This window comes from Opisthocomus hoazin, chromosome 9 (assembly GCF_030867145.1).
Source record: "Opisthocomus hoazin isolate bOpiHoa1 chromosome 9, bOpiHoa1.hap1, whole genome shotgun sequence".
NCBI lineage: Eukaryota > Metazoa > Chordata > Aves > Opisthocomiformes > Opisthocomidae > Opisthocomus > Opisthocomus hoazin.
The window spans coordinates 27119531-27146999 of NC_134422.1; the positions used below are offsets into that span (position 1 = coordinate 27119531).

The 27469-nt window shown below is 37.1% G+C and overlaps 1 protein-coding gene across 8 annotated transcripts in view; it reads right to left on the reverse strand.

Moving 5' to 3' along the window:
* Positions 1-27469, reverse strand: part of CCDC141 (coiled-coil domain containing 141) — a 99725-nt gene that overhangs the window by 15413 nt on the left and 56843 nt on the right. For 7 of the 8 annotated variants that reach the window (XR_012765022.1, XM_075430385.1, XM_075430387.1 and 4 more), the window contains 14 exons: positions 26016-26135; positions 24450-24641; positions 23222-23398; positions 21524-21703; positions 20596-20721; positions 19804-19992; positions 19300-19479; positions 18066-18215; positions 11638-11778; positions 10011-10205; positions 8232-8415; positions 7043-7152; positions 5111-5218; positions 4414-4497 (listed from right to left, as the gene is read on the reverse strand). Coding sequence is in view for 7 of the 8 variants with exons in the window: in XM_075430385.1 (XP_075286500.1) it covers positions 4414-4497; positions 5111-5218; positions 7043-7152; positions 8232-8415; positions 10011-10205; positions 11638-11778; positions 18066-18215; positions 19300-19479; positions 19804-19992; positions 20596-20721; positions 21524-21703; positions 23222-23398; positions 24450-24641; positions 26016-26135 (2136 nt within the window). In the remaining variant the exon portion in view is untranslated. The remainder of the gene's footprint in view (positions 1-4413; positions 4498-5110; positions 5219-7042; positions 7153-8231; positions 8416-10010; positions 10206-11637; positions 11779-18065; positions 18216-19299; positions 19480-19803; positions 19993-20595; positions 20722-21523; positions 21704-23221; positions 23399-24449; positions 24642-26015; positions 26136-27469) is intronic. The other variant, XM_075430386.1, reaches the window with a different exon arrangement.

The following is a 27469-nucleotide window of genomic DNA, read 5'->3' on the forward strand; positions in this document are numbered from 1 at the left end:
ATGAAGTCTGACCTCCAATGTATCTTCCAGTACGAATACATCATGGATATAAGCATGACAAATTATAATAGACTCCAATTTGGTGAAATCGGTCAATTTTTTCCCTTTCCAATTACTCAGAAAACCACAAATACTGAGTTACTTCTTCCACGTATTCAATTTTTTTTTATTGGGGTTCAAATTAATTGTAAACTGTTTCTCAGAAACTGTTACTTTTAGGGATTAATTCCAATATACTCACACAAAAAAATTTTCTAAGGTTTTCAAATTTGACTGTTACCCTGCTCTTTTAACCTGATCAGCACTGTTCTAAGTAACTTAAACCTGACCAAATTTGCAAGTCTTTCTTAAATGAAGATTTCATAGACACTTCAGTAGCAAATTCTGGCTGTTTTGGTCTGACTTGCACTAACAAACTTAATAAACCAAATCTGATTAAATATGAAGAAACTGAAAAATTGTTTAGAATGTCAAATTCTGAGCAGGTATATTTAAAAAGACAGGTCAAAATTACTGAATAGCCAGTCTCTACTGTCTGAATGAAACGAATGGTCCAGATTCATTCTGTCTATTGAGGAGTCTATGCATGTGTACAGACAGTTGCATACATTTGGGTAACTACGGGAAGGCCACGACAATGCAGGAATCCTCCAGTGACTAATCTAGGATCTTAATGCAGGGATGTGCTGTCAGTTTCATGGTCATCTCCTCTGGAGATCACAGAATTGAACACAGTTATTTCAGATGTTGCTGGAAAATGACCCTGGTGGAAAAGCTGGGGAAAAGAGTGACAGGTGGGCAGTGAGTGAGCAAGCTGTCAGACAGGCTTTGGCAGCATGAGGACTTTCAGCCTTGGTGTGCCACTTGGGATCCAAGCAGCATGAGGATGAACATGCCACGAGAATGCCACGTTTTAGTGGGTAATATTTATTACTGAAGCAAATTAATACTGCAAAAGTAGCTTGCAGAAGAATAGACAAAATTGGAGATTATCGGCACACTAGATGAGGGACTGGGGGTGGGCCAGGTCTTTCCTCGGAAAGGATGGAAATGGAAGACAGAAAAGCTCTAGTGAGAAGAACCCGGTACTTCTTTAAGTGAAGTATGGAGTGATGAAAAGGGTGGAGGCATCATAGCTGCCATACTTCACATCTGGCATTTGCTCTTGCGCATACTCTTGACTTCTCCACTTGGCAGCTGAGGCACAGTCTGACAAGTACTGACAAAGCTGTGGCCTAGCAAAATAGGAAACAGGGCTATGGACATCTGCTGGGTGAGGTGATTCTCCTGAGGGTGGCTCGCTGGAACAGCCACAAAATTTCAAGTGAGATCTGGGCTCCAAGTCAATGGTGAAACTCCCATTGACTTGGAACAGAGGTAACAAAATTAATTAGCCTCAGTTTTGGCTCATCAGCAGATTACAGTATATTCTGTATTGAACTGAATGGAACATTAATATTAGTCGAATTTCTACAAAATACCACAATTTAAAGTCTTGTAGTATTGGTCTATATTACTAGCTTGCAAAACAGAAACTTTAGAGCTCTAATTCAATTACCAATCTATCCTACCTTTTTAAATACTTAAATATATTATCACCCACTCCAACTTACTAAAGCATTTCACACAGTACATTATTTACATTTACATCCAGGATCCCAAGGCTTCAAAACGTTATTCAAGCTAAAATAATTAATCTCATGAAATATAGGTCTGGTTTTGTATTGCCTGTATTTCTAAGATTACATTTATTCGTTGACAACTTGGAACCTGTCATATTCATTTACTGTATATCCATGAACAAACCATGCTTGTCTGCTAGGACATCATTCTAAATGCATATCCAGTCTTTCACGATCTAATTTCCTTTTGTGCATTGTCCTCAGCATGCAATCCCTACTTTGGAACTTATTTATGATCTCTACCTGATGGAACTTTGGCAACTGAAATGTAACTTATGTGTTTAAGCTTATGTGTTAAAATGTCACTGTTTAAATGTCACTTCCTCCATGCTCATGAGCGGTGCATCCCCCTGAGAAAGAAATCCAGCAAAGGAGGCAGGAGACCAGCATGGCTGAACAAGGAGCTTCTAACGGAGGTCAGGTGGAAGAGAAAGGTCCATGGAATGTGGAAAGAGGGACAGGCCACTTGGGAAGAGTACAGGAATGTGGTCAGAGCATGCAGGGGTGTGACGAGGAAGGCCAAAGCCCACCTGGAATTGAAGCTGGCAAGGGATGTCAAAAACAACAAGAAGGGCTTCTTCAACTACATTAGCAGCAAAAGGAAGGCTAGGGACAATGTGGGGCCGCTGCTGAATGAGGCGGGTGTCCTGGTGATGGAGGATGCAGAGAAGGCAGAGCTACTGAATGCCTTTGCTTCAGTCTTCAGTGCCAAGGCAGGCCCTGAGGAATCCCAGGCCCCGGAGGTAAGAGGAGAAGCCCACAGAGAGGATGACTTTCCCTTGGTCGAGGAGGACTGCGTGAGGGATCGCTTAAGCGATCTGGATGTCCACAAATCCATGGGCCCCGATGGAATGCACCCACGAGTGCTGAGGGAGCTGGCGGATGTCATTGCTGAGCCACTCTCCATCATCTTTGAGAGGTCCTGGAGGACAGGAGAGGTGCCCGAGGACTGGAGAAAGGACAATGTCACTCCAATCTTCAAAAAGGGCAAGAAGGAGGACCCAGGGAACTACAGGCCAGTCAGCCTCACCTCCATCCCGGGAAAGGTGATGGAGCAGCTTATCCTGGAGGTCATCATCAAGCAAGTGGAGGAAAAGAAGGTTATCAGGAGTAGTCAGCATGGATTCACCAAGGGCAAATCATGCCTGACCAATCCAATAGCTTTCTACGATGACATGACTGGCTGGGTAGACGAAGGGAGAGCCGTGGATGTTGTCTACCTTGACTTCAGCAAGGCTTTTGACACAGTCTCCCGTAACATAATCTTAGGGAAGCTCAGGAAGTTTGGGCTGGATGAGTGGTCGGTGAGGTGGACTGAGAACTGGCTGAATGGCAGAACTCAGAGGGTTGTCGTCAGCGGCGCCGAGTCTAGTTGGAGGCCGGTAACTAGTGGTGTCCCCCAGGGGTCAGTACTGGGCCCAGTCTTGTTTAACTTCTTCATCAATGACCTGGATGAAGAGTTAGAGTGCACCCTCAGCAAGTTTGCTGATGACACCAAACTGGGAGGAGTGGTGGATACACCAGCAGGCTGTGCTGCCTTTCAGCGTGACCTGGACAGGCTGGAAAGTTGGGCAGAGACAAACCTGATGAGGTTCAACAAGGGCAAGTGCAGGGTCCTGCACTTGGGGAGGAACAACCCCATGCACCAGTACAGGCTTGGGGTGGACCTGCTGGAGAGCAGCTCTGTGGAGAGGGACCTGGGTGTCCTGGTGGACAACAGGTTGACCATGAGCCAGCAGTGTGCCCTGGCTGCCAAGAAAGCTAATGGGATCCTGGGGTGCATTAGGAGGAGTGTAGCCAGCAGGACGAGGGAGGTTCTCCTTCCCCTCTACACTGCCCTAGTGAGGCCCCATCTGGAGTACTGTGTCCAGTTCTGGGCTCCCCAGTTCAAGAAAGATGAGGAGCTGCTTGAGAATGTCCAGCGGAGGGCTACGAGGATGGTGAGGGGACTGGAACATCTCCCCTACGAGGAGAGGCTGAGGGAGCTGGGCTTGTTCAGCCTGAAGAAGAGAAGGCTGAGAGGGGACCTAATATGTGCTTACAAATATCTGAAGGGTGGGTGTCAGGAGGATGGGGCCAAACTCTTTTTCAGTGGTGCCCAGCAACAGGACAAGGGGCAATGGGCACAAACTGAAGCATAGGAAGTTCCGTCTGAACATGAGGAAGAACTTCTTCCCTCTGAGGGTGACGGAGCACTGGAACAGGCTGCCCAGGGAGGTTGTGGAGTCTCCTTCTCTGGAGATATTGAAGAACCGCCTGGACAAGGTCCTGTGCAGCCTGCTGCAGGTGACCCTGCTTCGGCAGGAGCATTGGACTAGATGACCCACAGAGGTCCCTTCCAACCCCTACCATTCTGTGATTCTGTTTTCAGGTGAGGGTGAAGATGACTATTTGATGCGGAGTTCTGTTATTTATTTGATGTATAATGTCGTACCAACAGTAAGCAGATTATCTGTGACATGTCCTATTGCACTGCTGAGAACTGTAGTTGTTTTCCATCATGTTTCTGCCATGACTACTTTCCTGTTATTGACACTGCTGCAAAGGCAAAGCAATTCTGTGCTTGTTTTGCTTTGATTTTTTGTAATACTGTAAATGAGAAGATAAACAAAGCCTGCTAATCTGTAACAATATCTGTCACTTCTGAGAAGCAACAAATTAAGGAGTAAAATTCATTTGAAAGTCCACAACAATGTCCATCAATCTGATTAATAAAAAAACCAGCAGGTACCTGTCTAGTGTTGGTAGGAGACAGTGTATTATTTCTCTTCTCAGTAACGCCTCCTGAATTTGTAAGCAATTTACCTGATGCCATCTGAAAGAAAAATGTTTAAAAAACTGGGTTTTTTGCTGATAAAGACCTTAATGATTCAAAGCATCTTAATTTCCATGGTTACTTAGTTCAAATTCTGAGCTATCAGGCTTCTCTCCTAACACTTGTAAATCAAATACTTTCATAGCCTCTCTCTAGGGGTTATATGAATATTAGAGCTCTGGGAAATACTAACAGCAGTCTCCTCTATTACTTCCTGTATTCCTTTAAGTCTTACTATAAAGTTGAGTGCAGAATGTGTTCTCCTTTGAGGAAGGAGGAATGGTCACAAAGATGACATCTGCATTAAGAATACTGTGGCAAGAGGACCAAAGGAAAATTGGTAAAAGATTATGAAAATAATATTATTTTAGAAAAGAAAGAGAGATACATAGGCAAGTAAAAAGAAGGCTAAAAAAATAAAATTAATGGGAAAGAATATGTGGATTGGATAGAAAGCAAAGGGGTAACTAAAAAAATCGAAAGAGAAATGACTAAGACTACACTGATAACACCCATCTTTAAGGGAGGCTTCAGGACTGAAAAGCAGTAAACTTTCCAGCAATACACAACTCCTTCTAAGAAACAGGTGTAGTTAAAAAAAAAAAAAAATTACCTGCTGTTTTTGTTCCTCTGCTTTGTCTTTACTAACAGCCTCACATGCTTCTTGACCATTTCTTTCTTCTTTTTCAACAGTAACCAACTCTTCAGAAAACTCTTCTTTCTGCCACATGAAAATAAAATGAAGTAAGCTTATACACAATAAAAGGTAGCAAATGTTAGCTACACACTGACTTACGCTCTGTACAACGGAGTAGAAAAAAAAAAAGTGAAATCTTATCTAAAACCCATCATCAGCACAGGTGTAAATCAGCTGTGGCAAAAATATGCAGCAAAACCTGATTCATTCAGTCCTGGACAAGCAAAGACAACATTTTTCAAAGCTGAGGGGATCTTCTCTGAGGCAGGGAAAGTATAAAACACCAAAGACTAAGGAACTCAAGCAGTTGGTCAACAATCTGAGGAATATTAACCAATTTGTACCTACCATAAGTAAGGGAAAATAAAGGATTAAGACCGTCACACTAATAGAAAAAAAAAAAAAAAGGAAAAACGACAAATCCAGAAAAAAATCAGTATTTCAGGAACACAGTTCTAGTGAGGAAAGAATGTTCAGACTTGTCTAAAAGGTGAAAAGGGGAGAATGTGTTCTAAACATAAAACAAAACCAGGCAGAATTTGCATTTGTTCTTGTTTTCCTCCCTCCTTCAGCTTCCCGTCTGGACAGTCCATAACCACTCTGAATGTAGTTAACTGTACTTTAGATCAGCTAATTTTATCATTCTTTTTGGCTAACACTTACTTCCAGCTTAAGCCTCAAAGACTGCACAACTGATTATGAAGTACTTACATATCAGAAACCTGGACAACCATACCGTATTTTATGAAGACTTCATGAATTCTTTAAAATTGTTATGGAAGAAATCTACAGGTTTCAAAGAACACCACAGTGGCACAATGTAAGGAAAACAAAGTAGTTTTATAGTTACAGATTTGTGCATTTCACATCTTCAGCTGTCCAGCCAAAAGTTACAGTCCTAAATAAATTCTTGTAAGAAAGCGCTGATAATAATCTAAATTATTAGATTTCTATTTTAAACAAGTGAAAAAAATCTGTGTGATCTCTTCAATCTATTTTTTTCTGAAAAAAAATTAGTCTTTAATTTTGCCCTTGAAAAATCTAAGAGTTGTTTTTTTCTGACATTCAAAAGCCATGTAAAATCATGAAAGACTGTGCAATACAACACTTCTCCTTAATTTGTGACCCTTTAAAGATGACAGAAAGTGAAACTGTATTCGTAGTCACAGCACTCCAAACTTATGGCACTTATTTATGTAGATAATTTGCTGAATTACTTATTCTTCTTAAGATGAAGACGTTAACTATTAAGATACTTTGGAAATGTTCAATAAGAATGTTAGTTTTAAAATCTCGTAACACTACATATTATAAAAAAATAACAACTTGGATTTGAAAAAAGTTTATCAGAATATAAAACTAAAAATGTTGTTGTTCTCTTTAATATTTATGTTATAACTCATGCCTTCCTATTTTAAATTACTTTCGTTTTAACACAACTTGTATTTTGGGATGCTTTTTCCAATGGAGAGCCAAGCTAGGTTGTTTGGCATTTTATAGATCGAGTAGTCACCTATATTACAGTACTAAGGGAAGAAGAAATATGAAAAAAAAAAGTACTTGTCTAGATACTCAAAGAAATTGTGACAATTTTCCATAAAGGTTACTTGAAAGCAGCAGCAGTTCTGAAAAAAGTTGAGAAAAAGAAACCTAGGAGGAGTGTTTAGTGCACAAACAAGTAACACTTCACTGATTCACTGCAATCATTACCTAAGGTAATGGAAAAGTGAACATTTAAGAAGTGCTTCACATGACCATAGATGATCCACAGTTACAAGTACTGATTCAGACACTAAGCCAGATAAGCTGATGCAGATGTAATATATTCTCTAGATAAAAAAATAATACCTTCAGCTCCTTAAGTTCTCTCAGAGATCTATACAACTCGTCAACAGAATTAATGATCTCTTTGTACTTTAATATAGCTTTTTCAACATACTTCTTGCCTTCTTCAATACCTACAAAGGTAAAACAACATGAAACAAGAACAGAACGCCTCAAGCAAATGTGTAACAATCAATGTACTTTGTAACCCCGACATACTACAGTAATTACATTTTTTTGTGTTTCGTTTTGCTGAAGGAGTTCTGTGATTCACAGCAATGTGCCTCCCTACCTCTCACTAGCTTCCTTGAGATGCACCCTCATAGTCACTGCAGGTCTCCTGCTAGGCTTCTCCTTGAACAAAATTACTTCCATCTGGTTAGTGATACTGCCTTAAAAGATGCTGACCTCATAAAGTGTCTCCTAAACTAGTTGCCTTATTACACAGCTAGGAGGCACTTAGATCCCTGTTATAAAAAATACAAAACAAATAGGCTTTTCAGCACTAAATTAGAGGAATTTAAAAGCACAGTTTGACTCTGTGAAAATTTTTTTAGATTTACTACTTGAATTGATTGGCTACACAGGATTGTTGCACATTTGGGTGGTCACCTTATCTTGGACTAAAACAACTTCAACAAGTATATAAACATTACAAGTGGGAGAAAAAAAGCAAAACCTGAAGTTGGTTGATCTTCATTCTTTTTGGTCAACAATGTTCCAAATCAACACAATTGCAAATACAGTACTGACACAACAATCTACTTCTTTTGCTAATAAAATGCTTAAGAAAGTTGGCAATCAAATACTACTAGTTATTCACAGTGTTAATGTAAAAAAATTCACTCAGCACTGAGGTATGTCACTGTAATGTCCGTCGACTTCAAAGGCTTGCCTGTTATGAGAGCATAAGCCATGAAGTGTTCATTCCAAGCTCATAAATACAAGGACATTCACATTTTGATTTCAAGATGAACTCGAGGGTACACAGAAAACCAAGTAACTACCAGAGTGTTGAGTACTTTCATATTTTTATTTTTTAAATATTTGTTCTGAAATCCTTCACCTCTCCCCGTCACTAATTTAAAACAACATTTTAAAAAAAACTTCATGAGATTTTTCTTTCTTAAATGAACAAATCTAGGAGTGTGGTTCCTCCTGTCCCAAGTTATTGTATTTTTTCCCCACAGTACTTTACCAGGCAGCTCCTCACCATATAACCGTTTAGCGATGTCTAAAATCCGCTGAATTTTTTCTTCTTGTTGAGGCACTATAGGCTCAATAAACTTATTGAATTGCTTGTAGAGAGTCTCTATTGCTTCTCTTGTTTTGCATTCTGCAGAATACTTGCCAACTCTAATGACTGTTGCACTTACATCTTCAAACCAAAATTGACACTGAGGGATAAAACCACTGCATTACAATGAATTCTTATCAGCAGTTCAAGCTTTTGTAGAACAGACTGGACTATTCTTAAGACTTTCCCTAATCAGTGACATACAGTATGTCTTAAATTTTCCGATTTTATTTTAACCTGAAAAACATTTATTCGTTACCAATGCCGCTTTAAATATTAATTGCTACTATATTTTCTTCAAACACTAGACCCATGCTCATCTTACAGGCATGCTGAGGTTATTTGTTAACGGTTCTGCAAATATGTTTTATTTTTTAGTTCTTTCCACCCTGTATAACAACTGACTAATTTCACAAACTTCGTTTCATGGCCACAGTTATACCTCTGTAAGGGCAGCAACGTTGCTTGGATTTAGTCTACAAGCAAACAGGGTTTTTGGTCTCAGCAAACATTACAGTTGCTAGGAAACTTTCTACTGGCATGAATGGACTTTAGAACATATCCTTAATAAACATTTTTGGTTAACAGTTCTTGGAGGAGGACAGAATCTGGTGTTCATTCAGTATGATACGTATTGTATCATTACAGCATGCAACTAATAATCACCATTTTTAACTCCCATTGAAGTCAGTACTTAAGACTGTGCCTATTTGCTGAAAGAAAATTGTTGAGTAAAAGGTGATACTTTGCACTGAATGAAAAAAGCAATCTCACATTTTAGCTCTAGGAAATTATTTACCTCAAAGTAAGGGGGGAGTTTAACAATGTAAATGCAAAACAAGTGGTAACAAATGGCTTTGTTAACAATATTTTGATCACACCACTGGACACTGAAAATATCTTTTAAATAAAACTTTAGTATTGTGATCCATCATTAAGGGAATTTATTTGTCATGCATTTAGATCACTTTGGAGATACGAACGGTGTTATTTCTAAAAATAAAGCATGATGACAGGAATGTGCTGGCCTCACAGCAGATGCACCAATGCAGAGTGGCAAGGGGGAAGATAATGTAACAAACTTTTTCTCCTTTTTAAAAAAAAGGCAATGCATGAGGCAGTCCTCAGATATGTTAAAATAAAGTTACAGAACTCTCCAAAAAGACTGCAGTTCAGAAAAAAAATATACATACATTAAGTCTATTTAAAAAATTACACGCTGCTTTTAAGGAACTGAATATTTTGCATTTCAGTGCCAGAATTACATACTACACAGACAGCTCTTCCTGACAACTAACAAAGTGGGTCTTGTCAGAACCTGGCTCTTGTGGTTTGACAGCTACCAAAGAGGGCCTTGTGGCACTTTCTGTGCTGCCTCAGAATATACTTAGAGAAAATGAGCTCACAGGTATGATCAGAGATATGCTGCATCAATATGAAAGTCACACAGAGATGGAAACCCCAGTCATATGCATGGCAGCGCAAGAATATGGTCACACTGCAAGGTTTTCCCCCCCTTTCTCCACAAAGTTAAAAGGACAAATAGAATAAAACACAGATTTTTACCAATCTACTACTTTTGGAAGCCACAGATTTTTCCTGAAGCACTTTTAGCAGCACTTTACAAGCACTTTTATCTATCCCAGTCTTGGATCATTATGACAGCCACAGTGGGGATCTCAGGTTTACTAGTACCTCTTCCATCATCTGTTGCAGATGCTCCACGAGATCCAGATTTTGCTTATAATCCTCCACAACTCTGCTAAAGTCCTTCAGCTGTTTTTGTAACTCACTGATTGGCCCCAAGAGGACTCTAACTTTAGCAGTACGTTCATTTGCTACACAGCCAATGACCTTCTTGTCTAAATTATCCATCTTCTGTTTAAGAATCTGTTTAAAAGATGTAATAATGTTAAATACTGCAACAAAAATGTTTCTATTTTTAGCAATAAAAAGTAAAAAACATAGGAAAAATCACACAAACCTATTTCTTATCCTGTGTTTTAAAAATTACAAGTTGCTTTTTTCAAAAAATCAAAGGGAATTGGAGGGCCTCTACGACGCTGATTAAAATTATATTTATTAAAGGTGGAATTGTGTTACATTTTTCAGCTTAAAAATAAACAAGTATCTGTAGTAATAAACATGTTGCTTAAGAATCTGGTGTAAGCAACATCAGTGATAATCTAGCATAACCCCAAAGACTGAGAGGAACAAGTATTCATACTAGTACTTTATGATGTCTGGTATAAACCTGACCTGTAAATATATATACACATTTATATATTTTATATACTGGGAACACTGGTCTTGACAGCTGATCAGACTTTGTTATGCTAGCTGTTTTACAAGTGATGCAAAAAGACAGGTCCTTTATTTTTGTTTGGAAAGGAAGAGATTGGTTTAAAATAGGAAAGTACTTCATGAACTGCCACTTATACATTTGTAAGAATATACACTGGTAGGAAGCATGTTGCCAGCAGGTCAAAGGAGGCGATTATTCCCTTCTATGCAGCACAGGTGAGGCTCAATCTTAAGTCTTGTGTCCACTTAGGGCTCCCCACTACAAGAAAAACCCAGAGCAAATCCAGTAAGGGGCCACAAAGAAGACTGAGTGAATGAGCATGTGTCTCACAGTGCTGGAGAGGGGTGGGGTTTTTTAGCCTGGAGAAGCGAAGATTCAAGTGGACCTTATCAGTGTGTATAAAAACATGATTGGAGGGAGTAAAGAAAACAGAGCCAGACTCATTTCAGTGTTACCTAGTGAATACACAGGAGGCAATGGACCCAAACTGAAACAGAAAATTCTGTTTAAGGAAAAAAAAACACAATACTTTTTGTACTCCAGGGGTGGAACAGCTTGCTCACAGGGGTTGTGGAGTATCCATCCCTGGAGATTTCAAAACCCAACTGGACATGACATAGAGCAACCTTTTGTAGTTGACCCTGCCCTGAGGAAGGAATTTCAACTAGATGGTCTCTGGATGTCCTTTCCAAACTCATCAATTCCGTGATTTTAATTTGCATTTGTGGATGAAATTGTCAAGAAAGGGAAAAAAAAAAAGGCTGTAAAAGAAAAATAATGAAGTATAAAAGAAGTGAACACACAGAGGTCAGGAAGTGAGTTAAGATCATTCCACTGAAGGAAATGGAAGAAATAAAGGAACAGAACAAAGAAAAATGTCTCAATCAGTGATTGAGACAGGTGAAGAATATAAAGCCGAGTAACAGGGAAGCTCATAATACATTTTACATCTCATCTGATCTGCTTGGCACAGGCCACAGCAATTCACCCAGTGAAGACTGAAATTTCTAACATTACCTGTATTTTCTCTGCATATGTATTAACTTGCTGAATCTGTATTTTAAGTACTTTCAAATTTCGAGCTTTTTCAGTTTTTTTCATATAGTTAAACTTCAAATTGTTGAATTTCTTTTTGAGATCCTTAAATGATTCTCTAAGCTGAAACAAAGGAAGCATATTTGTTAGCAAAAAAGAAACCAGCACAGTTCATTTTAGGTTTTTTCAAGAGCTGTTTAACAGACCATGATCTGAACCATGAAAATTTAATACAGAAATGAATACTACTATGCCATCACATAAAGCCCCATTAATTCCTCAGAATTTCTTTCCAGTAGTGGAAACTCATAATCTTACTAAATCAACATTTTTGCATTCTGAATGCTTAGTATTGTTTCCAGAATGGCTGGGGCAAAAAAAGGATTGGGGCAAAGGATGAGATCCTTGCTCAGAAAATCTATGAAAAAGTCCTGTCCAAGAGTTTCATTGATTTTGAATACAGGCAGATGTCTTTCATGTACTCTAGTCCATCTGGTGGAAACAGTAGACATTTAAAGGTATACCCATGCTTAGTTTCCAGAAAAACATAGTTATACTGGGCTTGGGCAAGTAGATTTGTATTTATTCATAGTACTTTTCTCCTACAATATAACATTTAGTTTATGTCAGGTTGGGGTTTTTTTGTTGGGTTTTCTTCCCCTCTCCTTGTCCAGAAGCCCTGCTTCTGCCAGGAAGCTACACCAGGGCTTAATTTTATACACTGTGCTAGTCCAAACATCTTAGTACAATTATTCACAGCATACAAAGATGAATCCAGCTGTTTGTAGGATCAAGAGGTAGACTTCATGAGCACCTGCCCTTCAAACAACTATTATATGAGTGTGGTGGCAGAGATTCTGCCTAACAGGTACCCAAAGAAAGCCTCGCCCATCTACAGATAAATAGATTTGGGACCGTGTGAGAGTATTACTACCCGTTAGCAACGACTTGCTGCAGCAAGCTCAACATTAGGGAAAATTATAATAATATAAATTACGATGAACTAGTAGCTCTGATTATTATGAAGCAACCGTGCCTTTCAAGACTTTTCAGATGTACTTATGTCAGATGAAATAACTACCATTAAATTTATTTGCCGTAAAACTCTTTCATTACTTAGATGGAATGTAGCTACATTTTCTCTAATTTATGAAATACTTTAAAAATCCAGAATGATAGGAATGACATTGATGAAGCTCTAGGAAGCTACACTTTCATTTACACTCATATGGATCAGATGCATTGCCAACTTACCAGAACAAGCTTAATACACATGAAAAAGAAGAGTCATATATGACAAGGAGTAATGGCTTTAAACTAAGGGAGGGTAGATTTGGACTAGATATAAGAAAGAAATTCTTACTATGAGGTTGGTGAAACACTGGAACAGATTGCACTGAGAGGTAGTGGATGCTCCACCCTGGAAACATTCAAGGCCAGGCTGGACAGGGCTCTGAGCAACCTGGTCTAATTGAAGATATCCCTACTCACTGCAGGGGGCGTTGGGGTAGATGACCTCTAAAGGTCCCTTCCAACCCAAAGCATTCTGTGATTCTATGATCAACATAATTTAAAAAACAGTGTTTATTTACCATGGGAACTAGTTATGATATAGGGTTCTTAATTCTTTATCTTTTTTTTTCCAGTGCCAAATACCTGTTTGCTTTAATGTCCTCTTCCAAGTGTGCCCTTAACAAACCACGTCATTCTTTGCATTATCAATGTTATACAAATAAGCATATCAAACATACTCAGGCAAAATATCTTAAAGGACTATGCATTTTTAAAGTACAGAACTTCATTTTTTCAATATTTTTTCTCTGAAATGAAATTTTCCATTTTATTTACAACTGCAAAAATTTCTTTTCGATGTTAGTTTTGAATGCCTTTAAGCAACAGATACAAGAACCAGGCAAGTAGAAAACCTTGCTTCTGGTATCTTATACAAAGTAGTATTTTAATTACATTACAATTCCACAATCATACTTTCAATTTATTTATAATTAATCCATAAAATTTGAAATGGAAGAATTTAAAAATCACTGTTATTTTTTTATTTTTAGAATTTCACATCGTTTGTGTTGACAGTCTTTTGCTTTTAGGAGAATGGAGAATAAATTGCGTAAAATTATATTTATCTCAGGGAACTGATACAAAAGAAATGCAGCAGTTCTAATGCTTTAGGGATGGTTCCTAGTGACACACAAAAGAAAAGAACTTAACTTCCTTGATTAATTTTAACAAGTTCAGGTGACACCCACAATTTGACAATGGCAACATATTTGAGGCTCTTTTTTATGTTAGAAAGTCCTACAGATTTCCCCCTGCCCCTTCCCCTCCTAAGAATCCAGGGAGTAATGAATGCTCATTTTCAAGCTACTGTTGTTGGAATAGCTAGCAATCGATCATTATTATTATTATTATTATTATTATTACATACCAATGTTAATCCATCAAGGAATATATTTTTCATTTTATCTGGTGGGATATTGCCACATTATTTCAGCAGTGAACAGACAGATGGTGTTCACTCAGTGTAATGGAAAGGAAGGGAATTCTGTTGCTGGCACTGTGATCTCCAATTAGTTTAAGCTCTTCATCCCACCTAAGTACACAGAATAATAAAAATCTGTCTAAAAGCCCTCATGTCCATAAAACCACTTCTTCAGAACAATATTATGTATTCAAAAAACAAGAGCCTTATTTGCTGGTTTAATTTTGAGGAAAAGAAGAGATGAGCAAGAGTTTATTTTAGTTTGTTTCACTGACTTATGCACATACACAGGCTAGCGATCATTTATAAGGCCAGAGGCTCTCTTCATAGCAGTATGTGAAATTAGATCACCTTGTTTCAGATTTGATGGCTCATGTGTCAAAGGTCTGCAGCTGCTGTCACTCTTCTCTTTTAGCCTCAGTGGAAAAACCAGATTCAGCTCAGACTTGTACATCACTCCCTCAGAGTACATGTACACAACTCCTGTTATCATCAGCAATTATAGCAAGGATGATATATGACTGCCAATTCTTAGAAATCTAACCATACCTCAGTTTTCCACTATCTTCTGCAAAATTGAATGAGAAATACTAAAGGAACTATACACCCTAGCACACTTCAGTGACTTCAGCACACAAGTCTAATGGAACTTTGTAACTTATCCATTGTGTCATAGTCATTAATCAGGCAGCTGTTCCTAACTATAGTCGGCCTGTCACGGGTGGAGAATGATAGTGGAGGAGAGGGGTTTAGGTGCCAATTGCTCCAATTTAACGTGCAACTACAAAATAAATGGAAAAAGCAAGTTATAAAGGTGCTTTAAATACGTTTTCGGTAACAGTACAGTTCCAGTAAAATGCTTTGATTCCTGCATGAGTCACTCTAGGAGGTACTTCAGTGTTGTTAGCCACTTACCCTTCCCTCTTTATTCACACATAAAACTTTCAGTAGCACTAATAATCAAAATAGCCCATGAAAGCAGGTTGCTGAAAATCGATTTTCAAACTGGCAAAGATTAAAGAACAGACAGAAGCAAAGCTAGCCAGATAGTGGGAATAAAGAAAAAGTGCTGTTCAAGTCATTAATGATTACTTTAATTCTGGGACCCCAATCAAAATAAATTACAAGCTGAGAAATGTGCTAAGTATCAGTTCCTACTGACTTGTGAACAGAGATAGCTCATTATCCTCTGTGGTTAAAATCTACATTTTTGGTCATACCTTTCCATAAGTGTACAAATAATGACATGAAGAGGAAAGCAGTGAGATGACCAGGGAGAGCTGAGAAGCTACTTCAGGATGTTACTCTTCTGTTGCAAGTTTCATGCAGACATGCATAAATGTTATTTTTAAACTGATCACCTAAAGAAAAAGGTTTTTCATTGCAAAAGTTCTCTTCTCTAAACTAACTGTGTCACTTACAGTCCCATGCACAGATTCAGTGTAGTATTAAGTTACAGGTACAGTCCTCCAAGTGTGATATTTTCAAACACCAGTGAGTCCTAATCACCCATGCCGTTGCTCACATTTTATTTACGCTCTTAAATTAATTACATTTAATGTGGTGAATTTAAGTATAGATTTCCACATATTTTCAGTCAGCTTTAAAGTTTCCTTTGTACACTGGTAAATCACAACGAAATTATCTTGTTGGCTGTTTACTATGTGACAGCTATGAACAGCTGCTGCTTGCTGCTGGCACATGAAATATTTATTTGCTTAGACATAGTAGATGGCAAAGAAATTGCTTTTTCAGACAGGTCTGTTAGATACTAACACTACTCAGACTATGTTCTGATGTTAAAATTAACAGAATTTAAAATACTGAAGTGAATACTCATAACTTTAACTTTGGAAGTAGTTCAGTGTTCGGTTTCTTGACCCCTAAATGGAATTAGTTATAAATACTTCATGAAAAAAAAAGAAGAAAAATAGCAGTGGATTAATGCATATACAGGTACCTTAGCCAAGTATTCGTTTAGGAAATATATTCTATGCTAATCTCCCATAGCAAAGGAATCTTAAGAAAAAGGCATCCACACGCCAAATTAGTATATTTCAGTTAGTTTACATTCAAGATTCAATTAGGTCTGTGGATGACAGGTTTTAACTTAACTAGCAAACATGGCTTTCCCAACTTAAAGAAAAAAAAAATCAGTAATTAACACTGTAATTGAAAATATGCTATGCAGTTATTTTGCAGAGGGTGTCTGTTATCTATGAGTAGCTAAAACATTACATTATGTAATATGTACATATTGTACATATGTAATGTGGTGAGTAATACCTGTCACTGACACACTTTTCATTTAAATTTGAGAGACAGAAGATTGCCTGTGTCCTCTACTTCCTGCTCTCACTGGAAGTCTAAGTAATAAAAACAAAAAAATAATTTTTCTGAGAAAGGAGTCACATTCTCCTGCCTTCATGATATAATCCCAGAATAAAAAGACAGAAACAAGAGACTCACTTAACATAACAGTGTGTTTCTGCATATGGCCAGCCTTACATACAATCTGATCAGTGAAAATATCCTCTTCTTCAGCAAATTCGAGGGGCTTTCAGTAAAAAACTAGAATACTTTAGTTCAAACCTCAAATACTCTGATTCTGCCATGCAACTGCAAAGCATGTTGGGACTTCTCCTTCAGGTACTTCACGCTTTCATACTCTTCTACAGCATGGTTCCCTCTGCCAGAGTACTTCTCTTATACCACCTGCTGCTCCTATTCCCTCCCACCATCAGCCAAGAAGTTACATCACAGGAGACTGATGAACAGAAGATTAGAGGGTGAAACACTCAGTTTATAACTGATAAGGGACCAGAACAGTAAAAGATTCAAAAAAACCTTAGTTTGATGCACATGTTCTTTCAATTTCACAATACCTTTTTGTGAAAATGGATACTTTACACAAACACACAAAAATATTTTGTGAAAGAAAAAAATCCAAACAATAATTTTCTCATTAAAAAGAGTTGGGACAGAAATCTCAGCCACCTCTACTTTGGTGATTTTGAAAAAATACCACCTTTCTTTATTCAGGTGTGGATTTACTTAGTGAAAGATATAATAAAATATAGCTTCCACTAACTATGCTTCACACCACAGGAAACGTTATTGTGAAATTCTTCCAGGTAAGAATCCAGTTTCTGTACTTCATGGATGCACACAAGTGCAATCTACAGAACATCAAGTGCAGAGACCATCAGCCTCTTATTTTAATAGATCAGACTGAGAAAATATATTCTATGGAATGTTTTTCCTAAATTAATTTTTGCTGAGACATCTATCCCATTCGACCTGCTAAGCTATGAGTGGATTTGTATTTGGCCTGCTAAGATGCTAAATTAATAATCATATTAACTAAGTAATTTTTCCTAAGTTCCATAATACTGAATTCTAATATCTTGCGCCAAAGAACATTTCCTTTTCCTCTACCAATTTTTTAAGTATCCTGTCTTGGGGTTCTGAAAAAATGTTAATTACTGAATTTTTCTGAAATTTTCATCAAAATACTGGAAGTTCTTTCTAATAGCCTTACAACAGCAATATATGTAAATTCTACTCTTATTTGAAACTTTTGCTTCATAAGAAAGAAATCTGAAGACTCCTGTGTTTCAGATGAATTTGACTGAGCTGAAAGCCATATAAGACATAGCTGCTCTATTTCCAGTCCTCCTGGTACAATGAAAGCACTTTATTGCCAGCCCAACAACGTGATAAATTCCTGAACTGCAGAGGTATGGACCATGGATTATTATTGCTGCTGTGTGCATCAAAGGTTGCTAGCAAGATGAAAATCAACTTTTCTACATACTTACGAAGCATCTAGGGGAATGGCAAACAGTAACATATATTACAGAACACAACAGCCCTTTTATCAGTCACTTCATGTGTTGGGATTTATCTCATTTACCTCATTTATCTCTTCTTGAGTGGTGCAGTGTTGGAAATGCCGTGACAGTTCTTCCTCATATTTATCGGCTTTGGAGCTCCAGTTGATGCTATCACACTCAAATCTCGCAAGTTCTTGCTTCAGATTCTTTACAGAAACATTCAAGCAATTCTAAACAGGGAATAAAGAAACTTATGAAACTCAAGAAACATCTTGATTTAACCAATCCAAAACAAGAATTATTTTGAGGCAGAACGTGCATAGTCAGTCAACATAGGCTAGAGTAAACTTAAACCTCCACTGTAACAAGAGCAAGTACACAGCAGTTTCAGTCACTAGTAGTCTGAGGAGCAGTTTAGGGTCAGTCAACTCACACACAGTGTCTTCTCTGAACAAAGAGGCAGTGGCCTACCCTAGCCCTTTTCTACCTGGAAAGAAAGGTAGCTCCTTTCTGCTGTCAATCATTTTATGAAATCTGAAGAGCAGACTGGCAACGTGGATAATCTAGGTAGGTCACAAGGGAATGCCTTGCTTTCTCCCTAGCAAATGAATACAGGGCAACGACAATCCTGCCCTGAATAAATAACTCCTTTCTAAAATGAAATCCATTTTGCCATGCAAATCAGTCTGGAATCTACTAATAAGGTAACGTTTTTATTGTATTTCCTTTTTGTTCTTTTGTTATCCTTTCTTTATAGGGCAATAAATAAGTGAAGCAACCTTCGCAAAGTAACAAGAGTCTAATATATAGATGTGGCATTCAAGAAATCACCAACAGGGTCTTGAACTGCACAAAAAATACTAGAGAACAGAAAGTCATACACTTTTTTTCTTCAAGTGCTGATATTTTTAGACTAATATCCTTGCTATTTCAAATCTATTTCAGTGTTTTCCTGAGTAAGATCTGTTCACAGACCATTAAAAAACTAAAACAAGATTTCAAAGTAATTAATTTTTCTTTTCTCTTGGCAAAGCAATTCATAATGTAACTACTGAAGAGTAAGTTTCATTATTCCTGGATGTTTCACTTGATTTCATGGCTGTATATCTGCAAACTGTGAAAGCAGAAATATAAAAATTACCACCTGTTTTACATTTTATATTTTGCTTTCTTTTAAAAGGATCTTAAAGCTCTGTATTTATTTTTCCTCAGATTATCAATACATTTTTGTACATCTAAAAGTCAGTCAGATAGCTCCAATAATCTCCATTCATATTTATCCTTGATTTCACAAATCATTCTAATTCTACTCACAGGTTGCTGCACTGCAGACAAGATATCCACTCCCTGGGTAATAAGCAGTTTATATAGCTGTCTGATATGTGCATGTTTCTCCTGAGCATTCACAAGGTAGGCTTTAGCATAGTGTACGTTTTCAGGGTCCTCACATATTTCAGGAATATCCAGTTCTCCTAATTTTGATAGACAATCCAGCTGGAATATATTAAAACGAAAATCAGTGTGTGCTTAAAATAACGAGAAAGCAAGCTTACAATTCCTTCCTTGCCCATAATGTGTTACCCTAAACTTTGTTGACATAGGTTTAGGCACTTAAATTTGGGTTCAGATCTGAATTTCAGGTTCTCCAAATTTCACGCAGTTTTAGATCAAAAATTTTAATTCTCATCACCAGGAGGGTTAATGCTGTTTGTTTGGGGAAAAAAATAAAAAAAAAAAAAGACAGACAACAGGCACCAAAAAAAAAAAAAGAGTTTAACAGCAACAGGAAGAAGGTATATTTTAAAAGATTCTACTCACTTTTTTTTTAATGTTATGGAATTTGACCGTCTTGTTGAAAATCTCATCATATTCTGTCATTGTGTCCTCTACCATTTGATGAAGATGAATAAGCTCACTTAATCTCTCAGAATTCTCTTTCACAGAAAATCCTTTCTGGCTTGGCAATTCTAATAATTTTATCAGGTACTCACGCTCAGCATTCAGTTGCTAGCAAAAAAGTAGAAGTTACTCAAATTACACAAATATATCTGCAAGCTTTCCCTTACATTTGATGAAGTAACAACCTAACAAAGGTAAATTGCCTTGGGAAAAAATCAGTGCCATGCTCTTTAAAACTACCTCCGCATACTTTACTTTTTGTTAGGCATGAATCTCAGCTATCACCCAGAAATAGCCTTGGATCAAAACAAGTCCAAAACTGACTTGTAGGAGAATGGCAGACTGAATTGTTAAAACTCAGAGATAGTACTCAGAGGAGGTAGGAAGCTCTGTATGACACACCTCAGCCTCTGACCAGATCTAACTCAAAAGCATGCAGCTGAAACTCTCCTTCTACTTCCACCACCCCCCAGTGCTTGTGTGCCAATTTAAAATGCAGCTAACGCCATGCAAGACATCCTCTGGACACTGAAGGTGAGCTGCCTTCTCTGTTACCTTAAACACACACAAACCCTTCCTTCTGGAAAAGTAATGTCAACAGAAAAGACTGTGAGGCCAGACACTCTGTCTGGGGTCAATGTGAATGTGAATCTTCACTATACCAAACAGAGCTTTTGATCCACCGTGTACCTCACTAGCTTGGTTTCTCACCTGAGACTGTGGTTTCATTTGGTTAAGCTTTTTTTGTAGTTCCAAAACAATAAAAATGTCACTTCCAAGGTCAACTGTTGCTGCAAACTGGAGTGCCTCTTGAAGAATCTCTAATCCATGAGTAGTCTAAAAGATTATCAAACAGTTCAGTGTTTCTGTATGTAGCAAATAAAAAAAATTAAATGCAAATCTAAATTTCTAACAAGAACATTCCCCAAACCAGACACCCAAATGCGGTCAGTAAATTTCATTAAGAGATCACTAGTTTAAAAGAAAAGAAAAAAAAAAAAATCTGAAGTTGACTAATTTGGGGTTTTTTTAAAACTATAAACCTCTCTGTCTCAAACCCTCTGACTGACAAGCATGATAGAAAATCTTTAAGACAGTGTGCAAAAATGATTCAGACACTGAGATCACAGGACCCATACACAAAGTGTATTTTCCGTGGTAACAGATGTGGTTTAGTGGCTACAAAACTCTGGCTCTGCTTTTAAGGAACACTGCACACTGTCCCTGTGCCGAGCAGGTGTCAAACCTCTTTCCTTATGAACATGGTTGGACTTGGGTTTAGCAATTCTTAGGACACAGATTAGGAAGTATTATGTCACAAAAAAATGGTGCTTTTATAAAACAAACTAACCAACCATTCAAAAACTGAAGCATGCTGGTACAGTATACGGACTTCATTAAAACTTCAAATTTGAGTGGGGACTTAGACTTTTATGTGTTTGAACAATGGCAAAACAGATCAAAATTTCCTTTTGGGTTTCTTGATGACTATCTGAATGGCAGAATAGACTATGAAGAAGTATGTTAATGATCACCTCTCTTAAATTATACCTATACTAGTCGATGAAAGTCACAAACAAACTATTAACAATCTAGAAATGTTTGACACAGTTGCTTTCTTCCTACATACTTTACTTACAGTTTTTAGTTGTTCTTTAAATATCTGGCACTGTTGCTTCATGGGTTTTACTTGAGTAATTTTAAAATTCCAGATTGCCCAAAGATCAGTCAGCTCTTTCTTTTCTTTACTCAGATTAACAATGACATCTTCTGTTACTTGTACAGATTTTTCTACTTTTAATATTAAATTCTCATTCACCTGGCAAATAAACAGACACTTTTTTCCTGCATGTTTTTACAAAATACAATTAAAACCTCATAATATTAAGTCTCAACAAAGCTTAATAACAAACCTCTTATTCTAGCATAACTTCTTCAAAAATTTCTGGTACTCTAGATGTATTTAAATATACTGCTCTTTCAGAAAAAGGCATAGATTGACAGAACTTGTATACTGAGGACATGGCTAACATAAAAGTTTAAATCTGCAACAGGTTAGTGATGACTGAACTACTGCTGTCTGATGGCTGTTTAACACTCATACAAAATAAAGTAATTTCCAAATAGACAGAACTACTCAGAATTGCATTTCGAGGAACAGCAAATGGAAAGTGAAGTGGATGAAGAAAAGACCACTACTTTGTGCTGATAACTGAAGCAGCACTGAAGCATGGGAGGGATAAAGTGTTCAGCATTTGAGCATTTGGTGGTTTTTACTCGTTTTTAACAGGGCCCATATCAGAAAAAACAGAAAACTGAGCAACACTGTTTCTGCTTTCCTATTACAAAATTTTTCTTTTAAGAAAAGTCGTGTTCATAAATTATTTGTATGATCCCTATCTTCCTGATACTTAAAAGCTACAACCTAAGAATATCATGGGAACAGAGTAGGAGAAAATACTGTGGCAAAACCCTTCCAGGTTTTTAAAGAGATAATATCTGAAGATATGTTTAGACTTTAAGTGACTGCAGCCCAACCTCAGATTCACACACACTCAGCTTGCCTTTACTCTGACACTCTGTGGCTGGCTGCAGCCAGCTGTGACAGTACACACTATAGCCCACTAATTGACAGAGCACTTTCCCTCCTTAAGAAGGTCTTTCCAGCTCGCCTAGCATGTTGCAGTGTTATCAACACCAGATCTCCTTTCTGACCCTAATGTAACTGCTGCCTAGTCTGTCCTATAAAACTAGAAAGCACTGCTGGGTATCCAGGCTGTCTGCATTAATTGGGATCGTCTTAGGAGGAGTGATTTAGGGAATGATTGCACATCTCAAATCATCATCTCATGGAGGGTTGCTGGAAAATTAGGCAGGGATGCCTAGGCAGTGCAGCTGAACCCAAGACAGAATGTCAAGATACCAGGAAAGATTATCTGTAAGGAAGTAGCTATAGCACCCATTTCTTTAGAAGAATTTCATATATCCAATTAGTAAAGACTGCCTCTTAGTGGAAGAAAAATAAACTTCATACTTGACTTGCATACATGCTGTTTTCCAACGTGAACAAAACAGATAAGTGCACGTATTACATTTTTATGCATGTACTGGATCATTTATTAAGGGCTCTGTCATCGTTAATCACAAAACTTTTTGTGTTACTTATAATGCCATTAGCACTCAAATAATACTTTCATATTTTAAAAGTATATAACAGCATTAGTCCCTTTAAAACTAGATACTGGAAAAATCGCAATCCATCAGTCACAGAACTAGGATTAGACCTCATCATAGACAAACATCAAATATTCAATATGGTTTAGCAGATTACACTTACCATATTTATTAAATTAAGAAAAATGCAACCCATATTTTGGGTGGAAAATATCTTCTTTATAGTCTTTTGCCATTGAGTATTAGCTGACTCCACTGCAATTTTATTTTCAGCCTCCCTGTTTGTTTGTAGTGGTTCTGATTTATAGAATTCCTTCAGATTTTGAATATCATCATCCACCTACAGAAAGATATAAAATAGGCATCAAAAAACAAATCAAAAATTGAGCTGCTATAATCAAAAGGTACGCAAGCATATAAAATTGAATAGCAGCCTCTGAATCTTTTGCAGGTTTTAAGATCTATCATCCTCCCCAAAATCCATACAAATACTACATAATAAAAAAGTTTTAAATAACCAGTAGATGGCAAGCAAACAAGTGGCAGCAATTTGTTCCATTTCTGTCACATATCATTACATCATTTTTATATACCAGTGTATCAACACAATGATTTTCACAGATCTGTTTAATATGAAGTAACTGAAGTTAGCAATAATCAGAAGTAGACGCAATCAGATATTTTGGCAGTTTATCTTCAAATGAATAAATTCTCTGGCCAATTTTATCTTATAGGCTCCATTCCGTCCTCAATTTCTTTCTAAATATAAAAGAACAACAGTGTTGTAGAATCTTAAAACAAGCATTACATCAAAATGAAAATTACGTGCACTGGGCACCATTAGCACAGCTATGTTGGTATTGAATTGATTATGATTTCAGCTAGAGCTGGTTTATATTTCATTTTTAAACCCCTTCAGATGAACTAGGACTTCAGTGGAAGTAGTGCAAGACAGTGATAAACACCTACATCAACATATTATAATATGATAAATATCTATATCAAAATATTATGTGAAATATTTTTAATATTGTATCAAGTAAATTCAGTAAAATTAAGATTCACATAAGCATTTTTATTATGTATATATGTATATAATGAGAGAGAACGTGGGCAGGAGAAACAAAAATTCAATTATAATACTCCTACAACGGTGGTTCAAAAAGGCAGAAAATCTGTACATAGACTAGTCATTAAGTTGATGCAAGTTCAATGATCAGGGCAGCTTGCCCTGATGGAACAGATCTCCTTTAAAGTAGAGAGGAGCTTACAAAGACTTGCAGTGCTTCCATGGCACAGCATCTACATGAAATGTCTTAGCTAGCTAAAAGCACATTTTTCACTTGCATGATTTTCACAGTCTAGTCAGAAAATAAATAAGTAATCCATACCTCCACAGCTGATTTTAAAAAGGCCACATAATTTTCTAGAATTTCTAGTTTTGAACTAATGTTTTCTTCGGTTTTTTTCAGCTCTTCACTCAGAAAGTCAGTTCTGCTAGAAAAAGCTGCCACCTGCTCAGGTTCAAACTCTTCCATATCTTTGATGATTCTCTCAGCTGCTTCCAGTTCATGTGAAGTTTCCTTTGAGGACACAAGCATAGAACAATATCTATAATGACTGAAAACGACTTGTGAATATCAATATCATATTAATTTTCACTAGTATTGCTTTCTTATGTATAATTCAATTACTTAGCTGAAAAAGAGCTCATAATGAACATTCTATGCTGAAAATAACCATTTCTTTCCTGTAACATTTTGACACTAAGAAGGTATGGATGTAGTTATTAAAGTAGCTATTTTGAATGGAAAAAAACATAGGAATCTCAGTATTCAGATTAAACCACTTCACGGTATAAGAATGAAAACAGAAGCATTCCCTAACGGATCACTGACAGCTAGAACTGATACAATTCCTTTAGTAAACAGTATAGCCCAATTTTCTGAACTGCTTCTCTTGAGTCTAAACTCCTCGTCTGATACTCAGTTCTCATAGAAGAACTCAGTGTCCACTCTGGAGTGAGACTCCAGAAGCCCTGTGTCCTCATGAGGCTACAGCTGTAATTGTTTTAAGGCCTGTCCTTGTAGCACTTTGCCTTGACTGTCTGAACTCATAGCTTCATATATCTATGGCTATGTGCTTATCTACTTCAATATATTTAACTCAATACCACTTTGACTATCTACCTCTGACATTCAGCCAAGAGTGCAAACTCTAGCATATCACAAGCCACAGAAACAATAGGTAGGAGAGGTTACTATTGTCAGGGCAGATTGTACACTGCAACAAACAAAGGTAACACCCTGGCATGCAAAAATTTGGCAGAAAAGACACTAAAAACTATTATACAGTGCTGTTGAACAAAAAGAGGCTCTTGCCCATCTGCTGAACTTTATATACTGTTACTATGTGGTCTCCAGAATTTCTTTAAAGTAAATTTTATTTCCACCAGACACTGTAGAGATCCAGCTCTGGGGTTCCATAAACTGTTGCCCGAAACAAAAAAGAACTCCATAGGAGCAGCGGAGCTTTAAGAACTCCTAAAACATACGATACTCCTGAAACATATACTGCCATGTTGTTCAGCTTAGCCATGAAATAGGCACATGTGAAGAGTTTTCTGTGCCTCTGACTGGAGAACTTTTACACTTGGTGACTCAGGTAGGAGTAGCAATCCACATTTTAAGAGTCTTCCTACCAAGGGTTGATACTGGGATCTCGAGATAGTAATAAATAACACAGTGAGATAAAGACAAGCAGGATAACCAATGATATTAGAAGGAGCGACTTGTAATGTTATCTATGATTTTGTTCATTGACTACAGTTTTAAACTATAGACATTTTCTTTCCAAAAACACATAAGAAACTCTAAGCCTCTCACCTTATTTATAATTACATACTGCATGCATTTGTTTCCAAATGTACTTAGCATTATTAGCTTTTTTTTTCTTACCTTTGTTTGTTTAGCCAGTTCAAGGTGTTTGCTCAAAACTCTTTCCAACTCAGACAAACATGAACCAATCTCCACACCAACTGCAAGCATCGGGGTGATTTTTGTAATCGACTGCGATACCTTTATTTGAAAGCATTATTTATATAGTTAATTTATACAAGTAGACAGTAGAAAAACAGTATAAAACATCACTTTGCATAGAAAAAAAGCGAAGTAACACTTGTCTGTTGGTGTCTAGATTATGTATTTTGTATATTCAGGAATTAAAATATAAAGGAAGAAAAATCTACTATTTCACCTAAGAAAATTCTAACAGGTATGGCCAGAATTTGAGAAGAAAACTCCTGTTTGCTCTCCTTTTGTTGATACTGCTTTCCTTTATCCTAAGTATCCCAGGCTTGTTATTTCAATAAGGCACAACAGCATTATAACCCAGATATTATAACCTTGGCAGAAATATATTATGCCCCAGGGTTTTTTTCAGAAAGTACACTTAGTCTCTCTGCCAAGCCAAGAGACCTATTTTTCTGCAGATGCATGTACACAATTCCATTTCATTGTCACTGTAAGATGTTTTACATGCAAGTCAAAAACAAAACATATTATGAAGAGCACAGGCAGATGATACCAGATGTATAGCTATTATTAGACATGCGAATTCACATATATATTTTAAAAGTGGCTGCTGACTGAGGTTCAAACTTTATTAAATGAAGCTCTGTTGAATTTAGCACCAGATTCTTTGGGACACTTTGCATTAGAAGAAGGCTGGAATGAGACCTGTTTTGCTTGGGAGCAATGTAACAATAAGCACTGTCCACAGTGATGAAAGACCATGTATTATGACTGACATCTTCAAAAGGTTCTCTACTGCAAGACTGGGAACAAAGTGATTAGAACAAATTGCAGAATGAAACCGTACGTCAAAACTTGGGTCCACATTTTGAGTAAAAATTACCTTAATAATTGAAGTTTTAGCTTAAGATTCACAAAATGCTGGTGACATTTCTAAAAGCCCAACAGCAGCTATCAGCAAATCTTTTATTTTTAGATAAACGCAACAATATTTTCACTGTGTTCTAATACCACGAGGCCTCTTCCACACAAATTGTATGCAAAGGGATCAATTTATGGCAAATTGACTTCTCATTTGATTTGAAAGAGCTCATGATAAATGTCACGCAAATATTACAAAATATCAGACTGCAGATTGAATTATTCAGCCATTAAATATGATTTACTTTTTTGGTCTAAGCTCTGGTATTACCTTCATATAAACCTTGTTAAAGGAGTGTACATTTTAATTTGAATTTACATATGGAACTTTATTTAGGAGTCACGTGTCTATTCCATCTCTGACAAGTCAAAGGTCTGCAATACTACAGAACATTCAATAGCTTAAAGAAGGTTGTGATGTCCTTGATGCACCAGTATCTTAATGAATAAAGGGAATT